Source organism: Sceloporus undulatus, chromosome 1 (genome assembly GCF_019175285.1).
Source record: "Sceloporus undulatus isolate JIND9_A2432 ecotype Alabama chromosome 1, SceUnd_v1.1, whole genome shotgun sequence".
NCBI classification, from domain to species: domain Eukaryota; kingdom Metazoa; phylum Chordata; class Lepidosauria; order Squamata; family Phrynosomatidae; genus Sceloporus; species Sceloporus undulatus.
This window is the reverse complement of record NC_056522.1, coordinates 322,034,353-322,053,295: the sequence shown is the minus strand read 5'-3', so window position 1 is coordinate 322,053,295 and position 18,943 is coordinate 322,034,353. Positions and strand designations below refer to the sequence as shown.

Here is an 18,943-nt window from a genome sequence, read left to right as displayed (position 1 = left end):
AAAAGATTGTATGTACAGCACTGTGTAAACTGATCTCGATGCCATTATTGGGTCAGAATCCAGAGTAGATGCCTCCAGAGCTTCCGTGGACTCTATTGTACTGGATCATTTTGAGTCTGTAAGTACCGAGGATGTGGACAAGATCCTTAGAAGCGTTAGGAAGACAACCTGCTCACTCGATCCCTGTCCCTCATGGCTAGCGGCTCAGGGAGGAGTAGGTGTAATTACCTTATTACACCAAATTATTAATACATCATCCAGGGATGGGCAATTTCCAACCAGCCTGAAATTGGCCACAGTAAGACCGCTGATTAAAAAGCCCTCCCTTGACCCCCTGATGCATAGTAATTATCGGCCCATTTCGCTATTGCCATTTTTAGGGAAGGTGATCGAGAAAGCGGTGGCACTCCAGCTTCAATCGATCTTGGATGATACGGATTATCTAGACCCATTTCAAACTGGGTTCCGGGCGGGCTATGGAGTTGAGACAGCCCTGGTCGCCCTGGTCAATGATCTCCGTCTGGGCATAGACAGGGGTAGCGTGTCCCTGTTGGTGCTCTTGGACATCTCAGCGGCTTTTGATACCATTGACCATGGTATCCTTCTGGAGCGCCTGAGAGAGTTAGGAATTGGGGGCACTGCGCTCCAGTGGTTCCGATCCTACCTCTCAGGAAGGTTCCAGATGGTGCAGCTGGGAGACGTGTGTTCTGATAAGAGGGCACTTACATCTGGTGTCCCTCAGGGAGCCATTCTGTCTCCCATGCTATTTAACATTTACATGAAACCGTTGGGAGAGATCATCCGGAGGCACGGGGCGCGGTGTTATCAGTACGCTGATGACACCCAAATAGTCTTCTCTGTGTCTCCGACCGATGCAGTGACCAGGGATGGCACCTCTCCTCTAGACGCCTGTCTGGAGTCAGTAATGGGATGGATGAGGGAAAACAGACTCAGGCTGAATCCAAAGAAAACGGAAGTACTTGTGATAGGTTCCCCAGGTCTAGGTTTGGAGATTTGTCCACCTGTCCTTGACGGGGTCACGCTTCCCCTGAAGGACTCTGTTCGCAGTCTGGGGGTGCTCCTGGACTAGTCGCTTCACCTTACATCTCAGGTGGATGCGACGGTCAGGAGTACCTGTTATCAGCTTCGGTTGATACGCCAGCTGCGACCCTACCTGGGCCGGGGGGACCTTGAAACTGTAGTACACGCTCTGGTAACCTCTCGTTTGGATTTCTGTAATGCGCTCTACATGGGGCAACCCTTCTACCATACACGGAAGCTTCAGTTGGTCCAGAACATGGCAGCAAGGCTGGTCACTGGATCTTCCAGGGCTAGCCATATAACACCAGTACTTGAAGATCTTCATTGGCTGCCCATTTGCTTCCGGGCACAATACAAGGTGTTGGTTGTTACCTATAAAGCCCTAAATGGCTTGGGCCCAGGGTACTTAGAGGACCGCCTCTCTCCATATAATCCGCCCCGCACTCTCAGATCTGGGGATAAACATCTCTTAAAGGTTCCAGATGCAAGACGATCTGTCACCTCGCAAAGGGCCTTCTCAATTGCGGCCCCTAAACTCTGGAACTCAATCCCCAACGACCTCTGCTCGACCCCCTCCCTAGACCAATTTTAAAAAGGGCTGAAAACATATTTGTTCAAACAGGCTTACCCCCAATAGCCCTATTATGTTCCCCTCCCCCCATTGTTAGCTTGGAAGTGTTATTATGTATTGCTGTTGTTTTTATGCTGATATTGTAATGTTTTTATTGTATTTTTATCTGTCATTGGGATGATAAATCCCACTATTGTATGCCGCCTTGATCCCTGGAAAGGCGGGATAGAAATAAAATTTTTATTATTTTTTTTATTATTACAGCACTTCATAAATAAAGGATAATAATAATAATAATAATAATAATAATAATAATAATAATAATAATAATAATAATAATAATAATGGTGCTACAAGATCTCTCTACAATATATGAGCCTGTTGGAACTTTAAAAAAAAAAAAGTTGGTAAAGCTGCTTTGGTGTTCCCAATCTGGGAAAGGTGTGAGATCAAAATGATGATGAATGAGATGATGGATGATGAGGATGATGATGAGGAGGAGATGATGATGATGATGATGATAGAATCATAGAGTTGGAAGAGACCAGCAAGGGCCATCCAATCTAATTCCACCGCCAGCGCAGGAAATCTAAATGAAAGCATCACCAACAGATGACTATCCAGCCTCTGTTTAAAGACCTCTAAGGAAGGAGACTTCACTACATTCAGTGATGATGAGGGAATGATGATGATGATGATGATGATGATGATGATGGCTCTTGGTTTCTTCCATTTCTGAATCTCTCATCTTTGGCCTGGGCTTTGCAGCATTTGCTTAGAGCAAGGATAGAAATCATGTGTTCCTTCAGCTGGTATTGGACTGCAAATTCCAATAGCCCTAACCAGCAAAGCCTGTTGTGAGGAAAGCTGGGGGCTGTAGTCCAACAACACCTGAACAGTTGCTTGATCCTTGTGTAAATCCTTTCCATACACGTTAGGTGTGTGGGAATGACACTGAGTCTGCCTGAGTCAAAGCAGCATATCTGGCATTCCCATGCCCCAGTCCATATTGCATAATAACTGACACCAGCCAAGTTATTCTGGCACCTGAGGCAGGAAAAAGTAAGAACCTCTTTCCATCCCACACAATAAAAATAGCACAACAATAAATAAAACAGCTAACCATTTTCTGCCTTTTCATCACTTGCAAGATCTGATGCTGGGGTGGCCACTTCATGCTGCCACATATTAAGGCTGGCCCATTTGGGTGAGTGTATATATGCATGTGTGTGTATAAAAGAGAGGGTATATGTGTGTGGTCTCTGTCATGACGATACTGCATAGGAGGAACATACTTTTAAAAACTTTCTGTGAGCTCTGTGAATGCAGCCTCCAGTGCATTTGTTTCTGGCACTTGTTGTATTTATGCATAAATATCTAGAAATCACCTGTCTGATCTTGGATGCTAAGCAGGAGCAGGCCTGGTTAGTACTTGAAAGGGAAATCACCAGGGAGTACAAGGTATTGTAGGCTACATTCAGAGGAAGCCAGTGGAAAACATTTTCTGAATAAAGCTTTCCAAGAAAACCCTGTAATAGGATTTCCATAACTCAGAGAAGTTTATCACACAGGGGACAATTGGAAATATGAACGATGATTAACCCATGATAATTGTGCCAATGGTTTTCACATGATGTTGAGATTAATCATGATTAAAGTGTCATTGTCCTATGAATAAGCAAGCAAGAAACAGCAGCAATCATTCATGGGATTTTCCCATGAATGGCTTTTTGCTGTTTATTGTCTGGTTATTCCCTGGTTATTCACAGGATAATGGCTCTTGTGTTAATCTCATTTTAATCACATTTTAATGTCAATTGCACAATTTTCACAGGTTAATCATTGTTTAAACTCCACATTTTCCCTCATGTGATAAACTCCAGAGTAAACTTGAAGACACATAACAGCACACCTACTGTATTTGTTAACGATATTCCCCAGCCTTTCCATATCAGCATCCTGCAGTGATTAATACTGAGCTAAAAGCAGTTATGTAGACGTTCTGTCAAGTGGTCTAAACTGGGGGTGTAGCTACTGGGAAGCAAAATAAGAATTCTGCATCCCCATAAGAATCCTCCACCCCTGAATTTTTTCTTCAGTCCCCAAATTTCTAGCATTGCAGAGGATGCAAACTGTTAATACCTAGACCTCTTACATTTCTATGTCTACATACCCTTTATACTTTTGCCTGCCCCTTTTCTCTTGATGCCTAAACTGCATTTCTGAATACTCAACTGAGGATTGAAAAAAAATTCATGGTAAGGGGAGTAAAATTCTTATCTGGTGTGAATGTGATTTTGCCCACCCACCTCCCATAGCTCCACTGCGGCACTGAATGCATTTTCCATTTGAAAAAAAGGCTGGTTAATCAAACAAAACACTAATAAACAAAAAATGGGGGGAAGGGGGGGGGGGGGGTCTCCTTGATATGATTTTTCCAATTTCCCCCTCAACACTACTTTCCAGTACTCATATCCAGCCTCTCAGATTCAATATGAAGGCTAGATTTGGACCGTGTCTCCACTACCCTCTTGTACAACATTTCATTGCTGCCAGAAGGAGAGTTAGCCCTACCAGAGTAGATTAAATTGCTCTGTAGTCTAGTTCCCATCCCAGCTCTGCATGTGAGTGGCATGTCCTCTTGCAGCCTTGAAACTTGTTTATATCCACCACTTCAGCCTCAGATGTCCCACTATACACAGTTGTCCAAAAGCCATTTGTGAGAGCAAGCATGGTGTAGTGGTTTGAATGTTATACTCTGGAGACCAGGGTTCAAATCTCCACTCAGCCATGGAAAGCCACTGGGTGACCTTGGGCAAGTCACACTCTCACAGCTTCAGATGATGACAATGGTAAACCCCCACGGAAGAAACATGCTAAGAAAATCTTATGATGAATTCGCCTTAGGGTTACCATAAGTAAAAAATGGCATCATCAACAGCAACAACCAAAAGCCGCAGGGAAGGGGAAGTCTAGGAAAAACTAACAGAGGCTTAGTCTATCTTAAAGACCAACCAATTCAATGTAACTTGTTCTCATGTTAGTCTTCAAAGTGTCACAGAATTCTTTCCATTGATGTGTGTGTTTTTTCTGCATTGTATTAACCAGGAGTTGGAAACAGTCAACTAAAAAAGTCAATGTTATTTTGCTGCCTGAGCCGACGTACAAAGTGTCCCCACCTCCCATTCCATTTACAAAATCTAACTGGACTAGCAGTTCTGTCTTGCTTAAACACTAATAATGGAAAGGCATCCTTCGCTGACACGGAGAGCAACTAGCTAATGCAGTGGACCCAGGACAGGTCATGTGCTATTTACAGCTTTATCTTGGATTCTATTAAGGAAAACACAGATCTCCACTACAGAACTTAAATGTGGTGCATGCATACATTGGAGCTTGTCCAAACCAAATTGATGCATTGGGCCTGGGGCTTCTTTTTTAAAAAATTTGCACAGTGGACTTTCTAGGCCCAGCAATTGTCCTGCCTTTACCACTACAAGTCATTTTTGGCCCTGCTTTCAGAGTATTTCATCCCACAGTTTCTTATTCATTTTCCAGTGTCCATGTATTGGAAATATTTTTCAAGGCTAGCTATGCACTGTGTGGTACTAGAAGGGGCAAATTAGCAGTATATCATTTCAAGAAAGGTTACTTACATACTAAAATGGTTCCAGATGAATCAGTGGTATTTAAAAACCATAGAGGTTTTTAATTGAAATAAATCAGCTTGATTTTGAGCTTGGGTGAAAAGCATATTACAAAGGTCAGAACTGTTCCTAATAAGATGCATTTGCCAGCATGTATGAAACCATGTACAGTAATTTATTTCTGCTTCTATGGCTTTTATAACTTCAGGGTACATCTGCAAGGTCTAGCTTGAATGATAGAATCTCAGCAAAACTATGTTCTTGTGGTACCTTAAAATGACAGCAAGCATGTTATATATTAGTACAGATATGTTCAGATATGTTGCTCACATTATCCATGAGCCCCACCCAGTATGAGAAATATTAAAAGATTATGGGAGAAAAAAAGGGAGGGCATGAAAAATTTCTACTTCATTATCCAAGTGTTTACTGTTAAATGAGAAATAATAAACACAGTAAAGGATCATAAATGAACACAGTGGGATTCATATATGAGTATACATAGGAAGGGCATATGCTTAGCTAGGTAAATCTTTTGGTAGTACAGCCACCCTTTCACATTTGCAGCTTTGACTTTTGTGGATTTGATTATTTGCAGATTTGATTAATATGTTCTCTCTAGAAACCTCTAGATCCTCCAGTATGACTCTATGTTCAGTTCCTGCTGGAAGCTAACCACGGAGTCATGCTGGAGGTATAGGGTAATTTAAGTTTCCTAAGGCTGCAGCTTTTAGTAAGAAAACAAAAATATTAAATATCTAAAAAAAAGCCAGGCCTGGTCCAGCTTTAAATTAGCAGAGCAGGAGAAATGTGATCTTGTCTAACTATGCTTCTCTGAGAACTGAGACTGACTCAAAAACACAAACATGTCTCTGGCTTTGCTTCGCGAACGAAGATTTAGGAAGGACTCATCCCGTGCTTTGTACAAGCGGTTGGTGACTAAAAAGGCCAATCCGGGACAAACAGGTCCGGTTGCAGAAAGCACAGCGGAAAGTCTCCTTGGGTGATGTTTCTGGGTTGTGGTTCTTTCTGCGTTGTTGTTTCTCTTCGAGACTCGTTCGCCGTGAGCTTTCTAAAAAGCCTGCAGCATCGTGGATAGTGCATCTCCATGCCTCCCGATGTGAGGCCAGGGCAGACCGTTGTTGGTGATCAATTTGGCCAAGCCTGAGATGATGTTTCAGAGAGTCCTTGTATCTCTTCTTTAGAGTGCCCCTCTTACGTTGACCCGTGGCGAGTTCACCATAGAATACTGTTTTTGGGAGGCGATGGTCCTTCATCCTAGAAACGTGTCCTGCCCAGCGCAGCTGCGTCCTCAATAGCATGGCCTCAATGCTGATGATCCCTGCTTGCTCAAGGACAGCAACATTTGTCACATAGTCAGTCCAGTGTGTATTTAGAATTCTGCGTAAACAGCGCTGATGAAAGCGTTCGAGGAGTTGTAGGTGTTGGCGATAGGCGACCCATGTTTCAGACCCCTAGAGGAGAATAGACAGTACAATGGCTCTATACACACTGATTTTTGTGCTTCACCTCAAGTGTTTGTTACTCCAGACTCTTTTGTGAAGCCTTCCGAATGCACTATATGCCTTAGCCAGTCTGTGATCGATCTCTTTATCAATCTTGGCATCTGAGGAGATGATGCTTCCCAGGTAGGTGAACTGCTGGACGGACTTAAGCACAGATTTTAAACTACAAACATGTAGCTTGTAGTTTAAAACAAAAGTTTACTAATGGCTTTAATCTATATTTTCATAAAAGCTATATCCTAATCTAACTAATGAATAGTTCAGGTAAAAAGAAATCATTATCTCACCATATTTCCAAAAAAAGTTAAGAGAGGAAGATGGAAAAGCAACAGTTCAGTTGAAAATCTTGAGAGAGAATAACTGTTAGTCCCAAAGGGGAGTGACCTAAATTACATGGTTAGTTTGAACTGGGGGAGGGGAGGGAGTTTGCATGCAGGAAATCCCTATCAGTCTAAAGGAGGGGGAAAGAGAATGCAAAAATCTTCCAACAGGAGGACTTAGAGATTCCTAGACAGAACACTTCTCTAGGCGTTTGTTGGTCCTCCAACATAATTCTACGGTCAACCGCTTGGTCAAACTCCATGGCCTGTTTTGAGAACTTTAATATTAAATACTAAGTTAATTAATGATAATGGAAGTTGACTACAGAGTTGCACTGGGGGATCTAGAGAAACCTAGTGAGGTGTTCTCAAGTTTTAAAAAAGTGGATTTATCCACTTTCATGGGATAAACCCCTATCACCAACAAATGTGGATGGCCCACTGTAGGTCCAACTTTACTGGAGCTCTCAAAGTGTATGATCCACTGAAGTGGGGTGCGAAAGTGTGTGTGTGTGGGGGGGTGTAAAGCAGAACTGGAGGGGGCAGGAGAGAGAATAGCTAGGTGGGGAGGGAATGGGGTTGGAATTGAGGGAAAACCTTTTGCTTAAATATATATGTTCCTAGTACTCTGTGAGCAACAATAAATGCATTAAAGATGACAAAAAATTTCATAGCATCTCCTCCTCAAATAAAAAAAACATACAACATTGCATATTATACAATACTATACAAAAGAAAACTGAAATGCATCTTTACGCACCTGAGAAAAACATGTAAGTCAAGTCAGGCAAGGAATTGGGAGGCACCAATTCGAAGCAGCTTCTGTTTAGCCCACAGTGTCTCCTTGCTGAGTTCATCTGAAAGGCAGAGGAGGCACAAAGCCAGCCATACAGTCATCCTATGCTACCAGAACTTGGCATGAGTCCTGAGACTCAGACTCAGCCAGTTTCTGGCAGCTTGACTGAGTGCATCTCACTCCTTCTCATCTACACATGGAAGGAGCATTATAAGGTTGGCTGATGTACGCATGCCTTTTACCATCCTCCAGTGGGCAGAAAAATTTGAGGGCAGGACTCTGCCTGTACTGCCCCAGAGTTTCCCCAACCCTAGGGATGTAGCTAGAGGAGGTGCAAAATGAGGACATTTCAACTAAATAAGAATTTTATTCCCTCAAATAAAATTTTCCTCTAGTCCCAAAACTTTTAACATTGCAGAGAATGAAACACATTTGGTGTGTTCACATTCCCTTGGTAACTCTGGCTGCCCCTTTCTTAGAATCTATTTGCCTAGAATGTATTTCTAAATGTTCAAGTTGATGCTATGCTAGAGATTTTGGGAGCTGAAGGAAAAATTTATTTAAAGAGTAAAATTCTTATGAAGGAGTCCCCTAACTGTCCCATCCTCCGTAGTTATATCTCTGCCTACCTTTTATCTGTAATAACTCACAATGTCTCTTCAGTAAGAAGTCTCCATCTAAAACTGGAGATACTGGGAAAGAACTGGGAATGCTTTCGATGCAATGGCCCACAGATGGAAGAGATCAGTATGTATTCCTATTCATAAAAAAGGAGACACAAAAGATTATCGCAGCTACAGAACAATTGCACTAGTTTCCCATTCAAGTAAAGTCATGCTCAAAATTCTGCAGCAGAACCTCTTACCATATATGGAGATTGAAATCCCAGAAAAGCAAACTGGATTCAGGAAAGGAAGAGACACTAGAGATCACATTGCAAATATGCATTGGATAATGGAGCACACCAGAGGATTCCATAAGAAAATCTGCATGTGCTTTATTAACAACAGCAACACCTTTGACTGTATAGATCATGAAAAGCTAAGAGGAATGGGAGTGCCACAATATCTGATAGTCTGATGCATAACATGTACTGAGGACAAGAGGCTGCTAACAGAGCAGAATACAGAGAAACAGAATGGTTTCTAATCAGAAAAAGGTTCAGGCAAGGCTGCATTCTACCATCCTATTTGTATCCAGAAAATATCATAAGAAGAGCAGGGCTAGACTTAGAAGAAGGAGGAGTACATCATAAGAGGACAGTACATCAACAATCTAAGATGTATGATTTCATACTGCTAGCGGAAAACATCACAGACTTGGAACAATTACTAAGGAAGGTCAAAGATGAAAATGCCAAGGTAAGATTAATGCTGAACATAAAAAAACAAAATGACCACAGAAGGTCTATGAGAATTCACCATAGACAACAAGAAAATTGAAATAATTGAATAATTCCCATACCTTGGTTCAAATATTGATCAGAACAGAGAATGCAGTCAGGAAACCGAAAAAAGACTGGGATAAGGAAGGGCAACTATGAAAGAACTGGACAAGATCATAAAGTGTAAAGACGTAACTGTAAAAATCATAAAGGGTAAAGACAAAGCATAAAGTGTAAAGCCATCATATACCCCATCACCATGTATGGATGTGAGAGCTGAACAGAGAAAAAAGCCTATAGGAAGAAAGTCAACTTATTTGAGATGTGGTAGTGAAGAAGGGTGCTGAGGATAGTGTGGACAGGCAAAAAGATAAACAAATGGGTTCTAGAACAGATCAAGTTGGAACTCTCTCTGGAAGCCAAGATGACTAAATTCAGGCTGTTGTTCTTTGACACAGCATGAGGAAAAATGACTCATTAGAAAAGGGAATGATGCTAAGAAATGTGGAAGGCAATAGAAAGAGAGAAAGACCACATGCCAGATGGTTAGACTTGATTAGGGAAGGCACTGACCTGGGGCTACAGGGGATAGAAGGTCTTGGAGATGGCTCATCCACAGGTCAGCATGAGGTTGACTCAAGAGCAACTAACAACAAACAGCTACTGTACTGCTGAACCATGCCCTTCCAACGGTTTCAAGTCAGCCTATCAAAGGTCAACTCAGTAGTTCTTCACCAACATACTTGCACTGAACAAATTTCAGATGCAGATTGGAACTTCACACACACAAAAAACCTGCCTTTGAGGGGAAATGAGCATTGATGTAAATTATGTGTGCTTGACAGAAAGTTCCTGTAAGAATAAACAGTTCCTGAAGCTTTTCAGCAGCCAAAGGGAACAATAGAGAAAATGGCCACTAGTAGAGACCTCCAGCCTCTCATCAGATAGTCAGAGGCCTCCACAGACAGTGCTTTGACAGGTGAATCACAAGAGAGGAATGAGTAACAGTCCATAGACACAGAGCTCGGCAGGAGAGAGTGAGTAATGTGACATTTATTAGATTGCACAGCCCTGGCATCCATCAAAGTCAGAGAGCTGGAGAGTGACATAACTATGGGCAGAAAAAGCTAAGGGGGAGGCTGTCCATATGCATTGGCCTGCTCCTTCCTTGCACCCTCAGTGGTGGCTGTTTTTTTGGAAGGCTGCCTAGAGCAGTAGCTGAATCAAGTTATGTTGACAGTGACAGATGCAAAGCAGTCCATCAGGCTGTTTCGATTGCTTCTGCAGAAGGCAAGGCACCCTGCTGGCAGTGGTGACAGAGCATGATGCTCTGAACCTGGAGAAGTCACAGGATCGAAGCAGAAACAATAGAGGGATGCATTTGGAAAGAGCCATTCCCTGTTTCCAGTTGTAAGTTCCACTTATGGAAACCGTTGGGCGAGTCTTTGTGTCCATTTGCCTGTGTTGCTGCTGGAGATAAGGAATAAAAACAGGGACACATGCATACTACTGTGGAATAAAAAAAAAGTGAAAGGAATAGTCCCAATGCAAGTTTGCAAATAAATCTGGTTTCCATATTTTCCAGCATTTAGCAAAAATAAAAGTTGTTCTTTGTAGGAACAGGAGGAGAAGGAGGCGACAATGACCTTACAAGGAACAGGACATTTTGAAAATGAATGTTTTATACTACAGCTCCCATACTCCTTTGACCATGCTGGGTCCCTGGATGCACCTGACAGAACCTGTAAGCCAACACATTTAGAAGCCAAATGTTCCCTATCCCTCTTCTAGGCAGTGGTGATTGGCGGTTTCTCTGTCACTGGGTCCATGAATTTTAATCTGAACTTTAAAAGTACTGAACCTACTTTAGAGACAGACATCAGCACTTTACTGAGCTCCTTTAAAATTCAGATGAATCCCAATGTAGAATCACTGATAGGGAAGATACCAGCTGGCATAGATGCTAGGGTAATTTTGTCACATCCAGAACTAGTTGCCTTTCAAGAAACATGGAAAAACTCAAATGCATGCTCTTAATTCCATCCTGCCCCCCAAATAATTTTCTTTCACCCTACTGGTCTCATTCTTAGTGCAACAGTTTTCCATGTGACCAGTCATCAGTACACATTACAGAATCAAGATCACACTCACTTCATTGCACTGCTTTGTGGTGGTGGGGGATACTTATGAATGTGAATCTGGTTGCCAGGATGCAATCTGCAGAGACTTTATTTTTTTAATGTCAACATTGCAGCAAGCTGTTGTGTAATCTGGCCTTTTTCAGATCAACCTCTTCACCCACCTGCTTTTTGAATGGAATTTAAGGATTGCTTCACAGCAGATGAAGGAAGATCAGGTGACAGGCACAGCAGCTACATTGTATCTTAGCTCTAACAGTAATATTAGACACAACAGCTAGCAGGACCAACAATGGAAGCAAAACAAACAAACAGCTTCATTTATATACCACTTCATACTGAACTAGCAGTGTCTAAGCAGTTTACAACTGTAAGCTAATTGTCCCCAACAAGCTGGATGCAAACCTGAGTCAAGCTTGAGCCCTTTTGCTGGTATTGAACTCGCAACTTTATGGTTTTGAGTGAGTGGCTGCAGTAGAAGCATTTAACCACAGCGCCACCGGGCGCAACACTCTTCTATTGGAGGATGAATCTGTGTGATATACACATTTTGCCATTCACCTCCTACATTAGCCCCATGCCTTCAGGGTGTTGCAAGATGTTGGTCCATTGCTGGTGTTGAAGCACAGTTCAGCTGCTGGTCCAGTTGGCTTCTGTATGTACATTGGAGGTAGTGCCATCTTGTCCTTTGACTCAGACAGCAAAATTCCTTGGGATAGAGTTCAGGGTTGTGTCCTGGCAATCAGAATTTTGGCAAAACTGGGATTGCAAACTGAGTTCTCAGCAGGATCTTGGCAATAGCTGCAAGATCTATTGCCCATTGAGTGTCATTAATAAATGAATGCATTTAAGTCTGTGGGTTCATTACATACTGCCTATTACATGCTGAAAATACTGAACCCTCCCCCTGGGGCTTGCAGAGAGCAGTGAGATCTTGACTCACTCAGCTCTTGCATTAATCTTTACAGATGAGCAATTATGTAATTCCATTTAATCAATACAAATGGGCCTTTAAACAATGCTCTGCCATTTTGATTGTTTGACAGGAACTGTAATTTGCCAGTTTGCTTCTTACACTTAAACACACAGCTTAAAGAAATTTGATATTGTGTGTGTGTGTGTGTGTGTGTGTGAGAGAGAGAGAGAGAGAGAGAGAGATCTTCAGTCTAGAAATATAAGGGATGTCAGACATCAACTGGCATCCTGTTGGAGAATTACAATGGCATAAATCAAACTTGTGCCATTACAAGTCTAATTTAATAGTCTGAGATCCAGACTATTTGAAAGCCCATATTTCCCTATATGAGCCTGCCTAAGTCTTAGGCTCTTCAGGGGAAGGCTTTCTCTACGTCTCACCAGCCTCCAAGGTTTGGTTGGTGGGGAGAGAACCTTCTCAGTGGCTGCTTTTCGGCACTGGAACCCCTTCCTGGGGGAGGGTTGATCTGAATATAATCATGATGATGATTTTTCAAGTCTGGCCCACTGCACTATTCATGTATTCAAAAGGTTGAAAAATGCCCTAAAATTGTCCCAGCTGGGAGAAGAAAGTCCTGATCTTACAACTGCAAACCAAAATCATATTGCCAAACTAGTCATGGGGAACCTGGATTCCAATTCCCATCAGTCCCAGGCAGTAGTCAAGGATGTCATAAGTTGTAGTTCAAGAACCTCTTCCCCACCCCTCAATCCTAAAATCATGTAATGAGTACCATTAGTCCTGACATACATGTCACTCAAATGCCTGTCACAAATGGACAATTACTGTGTAATAATAACACATTAGTGTTCAGAGTGTGAAAAGAGATTTGAGTGCCAGCTCAGTGAGTGAGTCACTAGACAGATTCATGCATTGTTATTACTTGGCTTTATTGTGTATTGCATGGATGAGGAGTTTGCTCTTGAAAGGAACATCTGCATACCAGGTATACCAGGCCTTCCCATAACCCAGGTAATCAACTCTTCATGCAGGTTGTAGTATCATATGGGGAAGGATGTCTCCAGGACCCTCTGGAAATTATATGCAGGGCCCACTCTACCATCAAGAAGAGGGAGGCCAAAAAAGCAGTCTCTTGGCTATGCCTCCTAAACCTTGGCCAGTTGGGGAACAGAGCTATATATTCCCCACACCATCCTGGGCATCAAACCATCCTGGGCATAAAATACTATTTGAAAACACTGAAGTTCTGGACCATACCAACCACTACCATGTCAGGATGCACGGGGAAGCCACTGAGATCCACAAACATCTGGATAATTTCAACTGTAAAGAAGAAACCCTTAAAGTGAACAAAATTTGGCTACCAGTCCTGAAGAACAGCAAAATAAGGACTCAGCAAATGCAAATGGGAAACCATTCAGAGTCAGGGGCTTTCCCAGCAGATAATTGACCACCAATTAGCAGACATTAATCCTCGTTTGCATTAGCCTCCCAGGCTGAGGCCAGCCATCAACACAAAACAATACACATGCAAATCACTCCTGCATTCCCAAGCTCACACAGTATATATACACCCAACTTTTTCCAGGTAAAGCATTCTCTGAAGATGCCAGCCACAGATGCTGGTGAAACGTGAGAAAGAAATTCTGCTAGAACATGGCCACATAGCCCGAAAAACCCACAAAAAACTATGGATGCCGACTATGAAAGCCTTCGACTTTACCTATCTATCTATCTACCTATCTATTGCATATATTGTCACCCTTGTGGTCTCTTCCAGCTCTATGTTTCTATGATTCATAGAGCTGGAAGAGACCACAAGCACCATCCAGCCCAACCGTCTGCCATCCTGGAGATCTTTAGGACTGGGGGGAAAAAAGATGGGGATCACACAGCTGCCCATGGTACAGTGGGCCCTTCCTATACTCAAGGATCCATTCCACCCCCCCCCCCCCCCGGTGTATGGGAAAAAACACGTATGCTCAAGTTCCTTTGGTTTCTATGGTGGCACTCTCCTGTGTGCGCATGCCTGTTGTATACACACCATTTTGTCCTCCAGGGCTTGCCATAGCATAAGATTAAATTCACATACCGCAAGCCCACATATCGTACAGGTGCATTGTATTATAAAAACATTTTGTTTTACAGAGAGCTTTCTGGGCATGGGTAGGCTTCTCATATTATGAACACAAGGTAGGTGCTGAAGCAGAGCCACAGACAATATTCAAGCAGACATTTTACAAATTCCAAATAAACCACCTCCTGTGCACAACTTATAGTATTTATTAGTACTTAAAAGGATGTCCAAGACTGCAGTGGCAAGAGCTTGTAGTAAAAGGAAGAAACAAATAGAGAGAATATGATGGGAAGTGACAGCGTTACCCTCCCTGTGGTTCAGGGTTGTTCATTCAGCACAGTGATGCCCCTTAAGCATGTATCACAGTGCCCATGGGTGAAAGGCCATATACATCTATGCAGCAAAGATATAGCTCCACTCAGACATCAGTACAAAATGAAAACAGAGCACGGGCCAATGAACATGCACAGCAACTCTTGTCAGCTGAGCCATCAATATATAACAATAAACTACTTTTCTGCATAGGAAAAGTAGTTTATTTTTATATTTTAAAAGTGGCTTTGCCCTTTTATGGAAATAATGCCAATTTTCGACATGAATTTTTCCTCAGAGCTTGAGAGAGTTCCTTTACTTGACTACAACTCTCTAAATGTCTCCTCTCAGCTTTGTGGCAGACAATGCCAGGCAAAAATGACCAAAAATACTGGCATAGCATGTTGGCCCTTAACAGTTTCCCACAAAATGCTGTATGATGCATATAATGCATGCATGGCTTTGGATGCATACATGGGTGAACAGAGAAAGACAATGATGGCAGGATGGGATGATCATCATGAGAAGCTACAATTGTTGTGGAATATTTCAGGGGAGAAATGTAGAAATGGAAACAACAAGGGAGTTAATAGGGCAATAAAGAAGGGAATACAGGGCTGCTCCAGTTCTCTCACAGCTCCCATTCATCAACAGTTCAATTTCCTAGCCAACAAAAACACTTTGCATAGGGGTGCTGGCACTGTTTCACACTACACAGTTATAGCATTTTGATTCCACTTTAACTGCCAAGCTTCCATGCTATGGAGTCCTGGCATTTGCAACTTAGGAAGAGACATTTAGAATTCCCAACCAGAGAGCTCCAGTGCCTCAAGAAACTACAAACTCAGGGATTCCAAGGGCACAGCCATGGCAGTTAGAGTGGACTCACAGTGCTACAACTGTGTTCAATGAAAGGGCTCACTTCAAGCAGCCCCATGTAGGAGCTGTTGAGCTAGGGATTCTGCACTGCTATAGCCTCCAGTTAAAGTCCACCTAAGATTCAAGAGCCAGCATGGTGTAGTGGTTTCAGCATTGGACTATGACTCTGGAGACCAGGGTCTGAATCCTAGCTCAGTCATGTAAACCCACTGGATGACTTTGGGCAAGTCACACTTTTTCAACTTCAGAAGATGACAATGACAAACCCTCTCTGAAGAAACTTGCCAAGAACACCTCATGATAGGGTTGCCTTAGGGTGATCATAAGTTGGAAATGACTTGAAGGCAACCAACTGCAAGATTCAAAAGTGAATCCCTGACAGCAGAGAGAATGCATGTCAGTAGAGGGATAGGGAAGAGGTAGGGGACAAAGAATAAATTATCTCTGGCTTTTCTTCACAAACGAAGATTCAGGAAGGACTCATGAGGGAAGAATCAATTATGTCCATGTAAACAAAGTAGGTGATAAAAAATGTACATTCTGCTCCCATTGATTTTTCTGTCCACCTGCTTTCTCCCCTAGACACTTGCAACATGCACTTCAACATGTCAGGGTGACGAGATTCCAGATACGTGCATATATCAAATATTCACCAAACATTCTGCTTGTTGAATTTGTTTATTTTTGGTTGTTTAGAATTGTGCCACACCAGTCAAGAGCTGAGAATAGGAACTAATGAAGTCCTTCTAGCTTGCACTCCTCAGCTTTATTCCCTGGAATCAAGCCATCACAATAGATTTCAGCCTCCATAAAATCATAAAGTGTAAAATATAATGACATGTTTACAAAAGCTTGTCAAGTCAATCTGCCTATACATTTCAGCAGCTCTCCCCCCCCCCTTTTTTTTTTAATAACTTTTTAAAAAGCATCGTGAGAATAGGCAAGAAAATAAATCAGCAAGCAGAGGTTTTTAACTTCAAACCAAATCCTAGGCTGTCTTTCTGTCAAGTAGCTCATTAAGCAATCTTGGATCTGCCCATTGCTCTCTGTTCCTTATGTGAATCACAGAGGGAAATATTTTCTTAGCCAGCATTTTCCTTTAACCCCACCCTGGTCTCAAGACTCCACCCCCAGTCAATTAGGTCTGTGATCCTATAAAAGCTTGTCTGAGAGTAAGTCTGATAGAACACCATAGAACTTACTTCAGAGTAGATATGTATAGGACTGCTCAGTAAATCTCATTATCCTATGTTAAGAGAGAGTCTCCAAAGTGGTGTTGCAGAAAGGCTTATGTTCTTTATGCTGTCTTAAGACTTCTGCAGTATTAAGAGAGGAAGAGCTTATTCAAAAAGGCAAGTGGATTACTGTGCTTTCTCCACTCCAGCAATTTAGAAATCTTTTCCTTTTTGCTATTTTTATAATGATATGAGAAACATGCAACATATCATTTTCATGATGACAAGGGCCAAGCACACAGAAGTCAGAGGGATCATGAAGATGGTGTACAACTACTTTTATGTAGCAAAGTACCAAAGCATTCAATGGCAGGACTATTTTTTTTAAGTCCAGCACTTAAGCCTGAATCCAATTGTCCCCTCCAACCAGAGTAAACCGACTGAATCAACTGAATCTACATAAGTATTGATCCACTGCTAGATTCCAAAAAGGGCTGCATTATTTTGCTCATTATGATGGCCTGGTTTTGGCCATCACTCACAACAGTCAGAAAAACAAATCCATCAAAATGTTTCACAAATCAAAAGCCAGGGATTGAAAATGAGTGGCCCTCCAAATATTGTTCGAGTTCACTTTCACCCTCCAGCCAGCATGGCTAGTGGTAAGTGTTGGTGGGAGTTTGCCTCAATAAGAACTGAAAGGCCACAAAATTCCCTATTGCTGAATTAAAGCATTCAAGTGCCCAAAAAGGGCACTCTGCCGGCGCCCGTGTTTTCTGCGTGAGGGAGCCACAGCATACAAACCACGCGGCTCCCTCGTGCAGCAAAAAGAACCCGCAAAAAGTGGGTTCTTTTTGCAGTGCAGTTATGACGCCACAAGGCACCAATGGCGCACTTGCAGTTTCATAACTGTGTCATGACGTGCGGATGCTAAGCGTCCCCCACATCAAAATGGTGGCGCCCATGTGTACTGGGTGCTGCCATTTTGACGTACCCAGTACATACTAGGGGTGAGGCCTGATTGGACGCTGCATCCTCAGCCAACCCCTAGTACATACTGAGGGCGGGCCAAAGGCCCATCTATAAGGCACCTGTGATATATGTTGTATGTTTCTTTTAGTTTTACATCCTCTCTCTTCATTCACCTGTTCTGTGTTTCTATAAATCATTATGTGAACTTGGGAGTGGCAGTTGTTGTTTGGAATGAGACTGACCATGTGTGTGAATATTCTGAAGCTCCAGTTTTCCAAAAGATACTGACTTTTCAATAAATGTATTTATCTGTTTGAGAAACTTGACAGAGCATTCTTCACAACATTACAGTGCCATAGTTACTGATTGTGCAACATCTTAGTGTTGTAACTCACATAGTTACTGAATGTATAACCTCTGAAATATTTTTTAATGTCCCCTTAAGCTTTCCACATCATGTCCTTCATAGGAAAGTAAGTGCTAAGCATTTGAGTCAACACCTTTTCTTTTGGTCTGCCTCCTATCTTTTTTCCTAACCTTTCCACCTACAGGGTTTTCACAGGGACTGAGAATGAATTTTTCCAGCAGAAATTAAACGAATGATGCTTAGAATCATAGAATCATTTTGATTGCCATTACTACTTTTTATAACTAACACTGGCTATTTGGGGCAGGGAGAGGTGGGATTATTATTATTATATTTATTTCTATCATGCTTTTCCCCAAGAAGTGACACTCACTTTTTAAAAGAATGATACAATTAAAAACATACAAAAGAGAACATTAAAATAGAACTAAACTATTGGTAGTATTAAAACAAGTCAGCTTCAACAAAAGAATAAAATGCAATAAAAAGACTTCTTAAAAGTTCTTAAAAACAGTTCAGTTAAAGTGAGATACTGAAGACAGAAAAAAGGCATGGAAGAAAAACAAAACAAATAATACGATTGTTACTGGAGTAAGAATTAGATAACAACACTATATAACTTTCACCAAGAATACTTGGAATGAAAAAGGAGAAGAGACAACACTCACTGGAAGAACCAATGGAAAAAAGATGAAGAGGGAACAGAAAATGAAAGATAATGCAGATAGACTTCAAATAAATCAGAAATCACTGAATGTGAAAACCAATGGAAATAATGAATGTATAGAAGGAATGAGTTTA

At 42.0% G+C, this 18,943-nt stretch overlaps 1 protein-coding gene across 1 annotated transcript in view; it reads left to right on the top strand.

Annotated features, from left to right (window-relative positions):
- Positions 1 to 2,787: 2,787 nt before the first annotated feature.
- DISP2 (dispatched RND transporter family member 2) overlaps positions 2,788 to 18,943 on the top strand; it is a 55,021-nt gene continuing 38,865 nt past the window's right edge. The window contains 1 exon segment of the mRNA XM_042472504.1: positions 2,788 to 2,819. Coding sequence (XP_042328438.1) covers positions 2,788 to 2,819 — 32 coding nt within the window.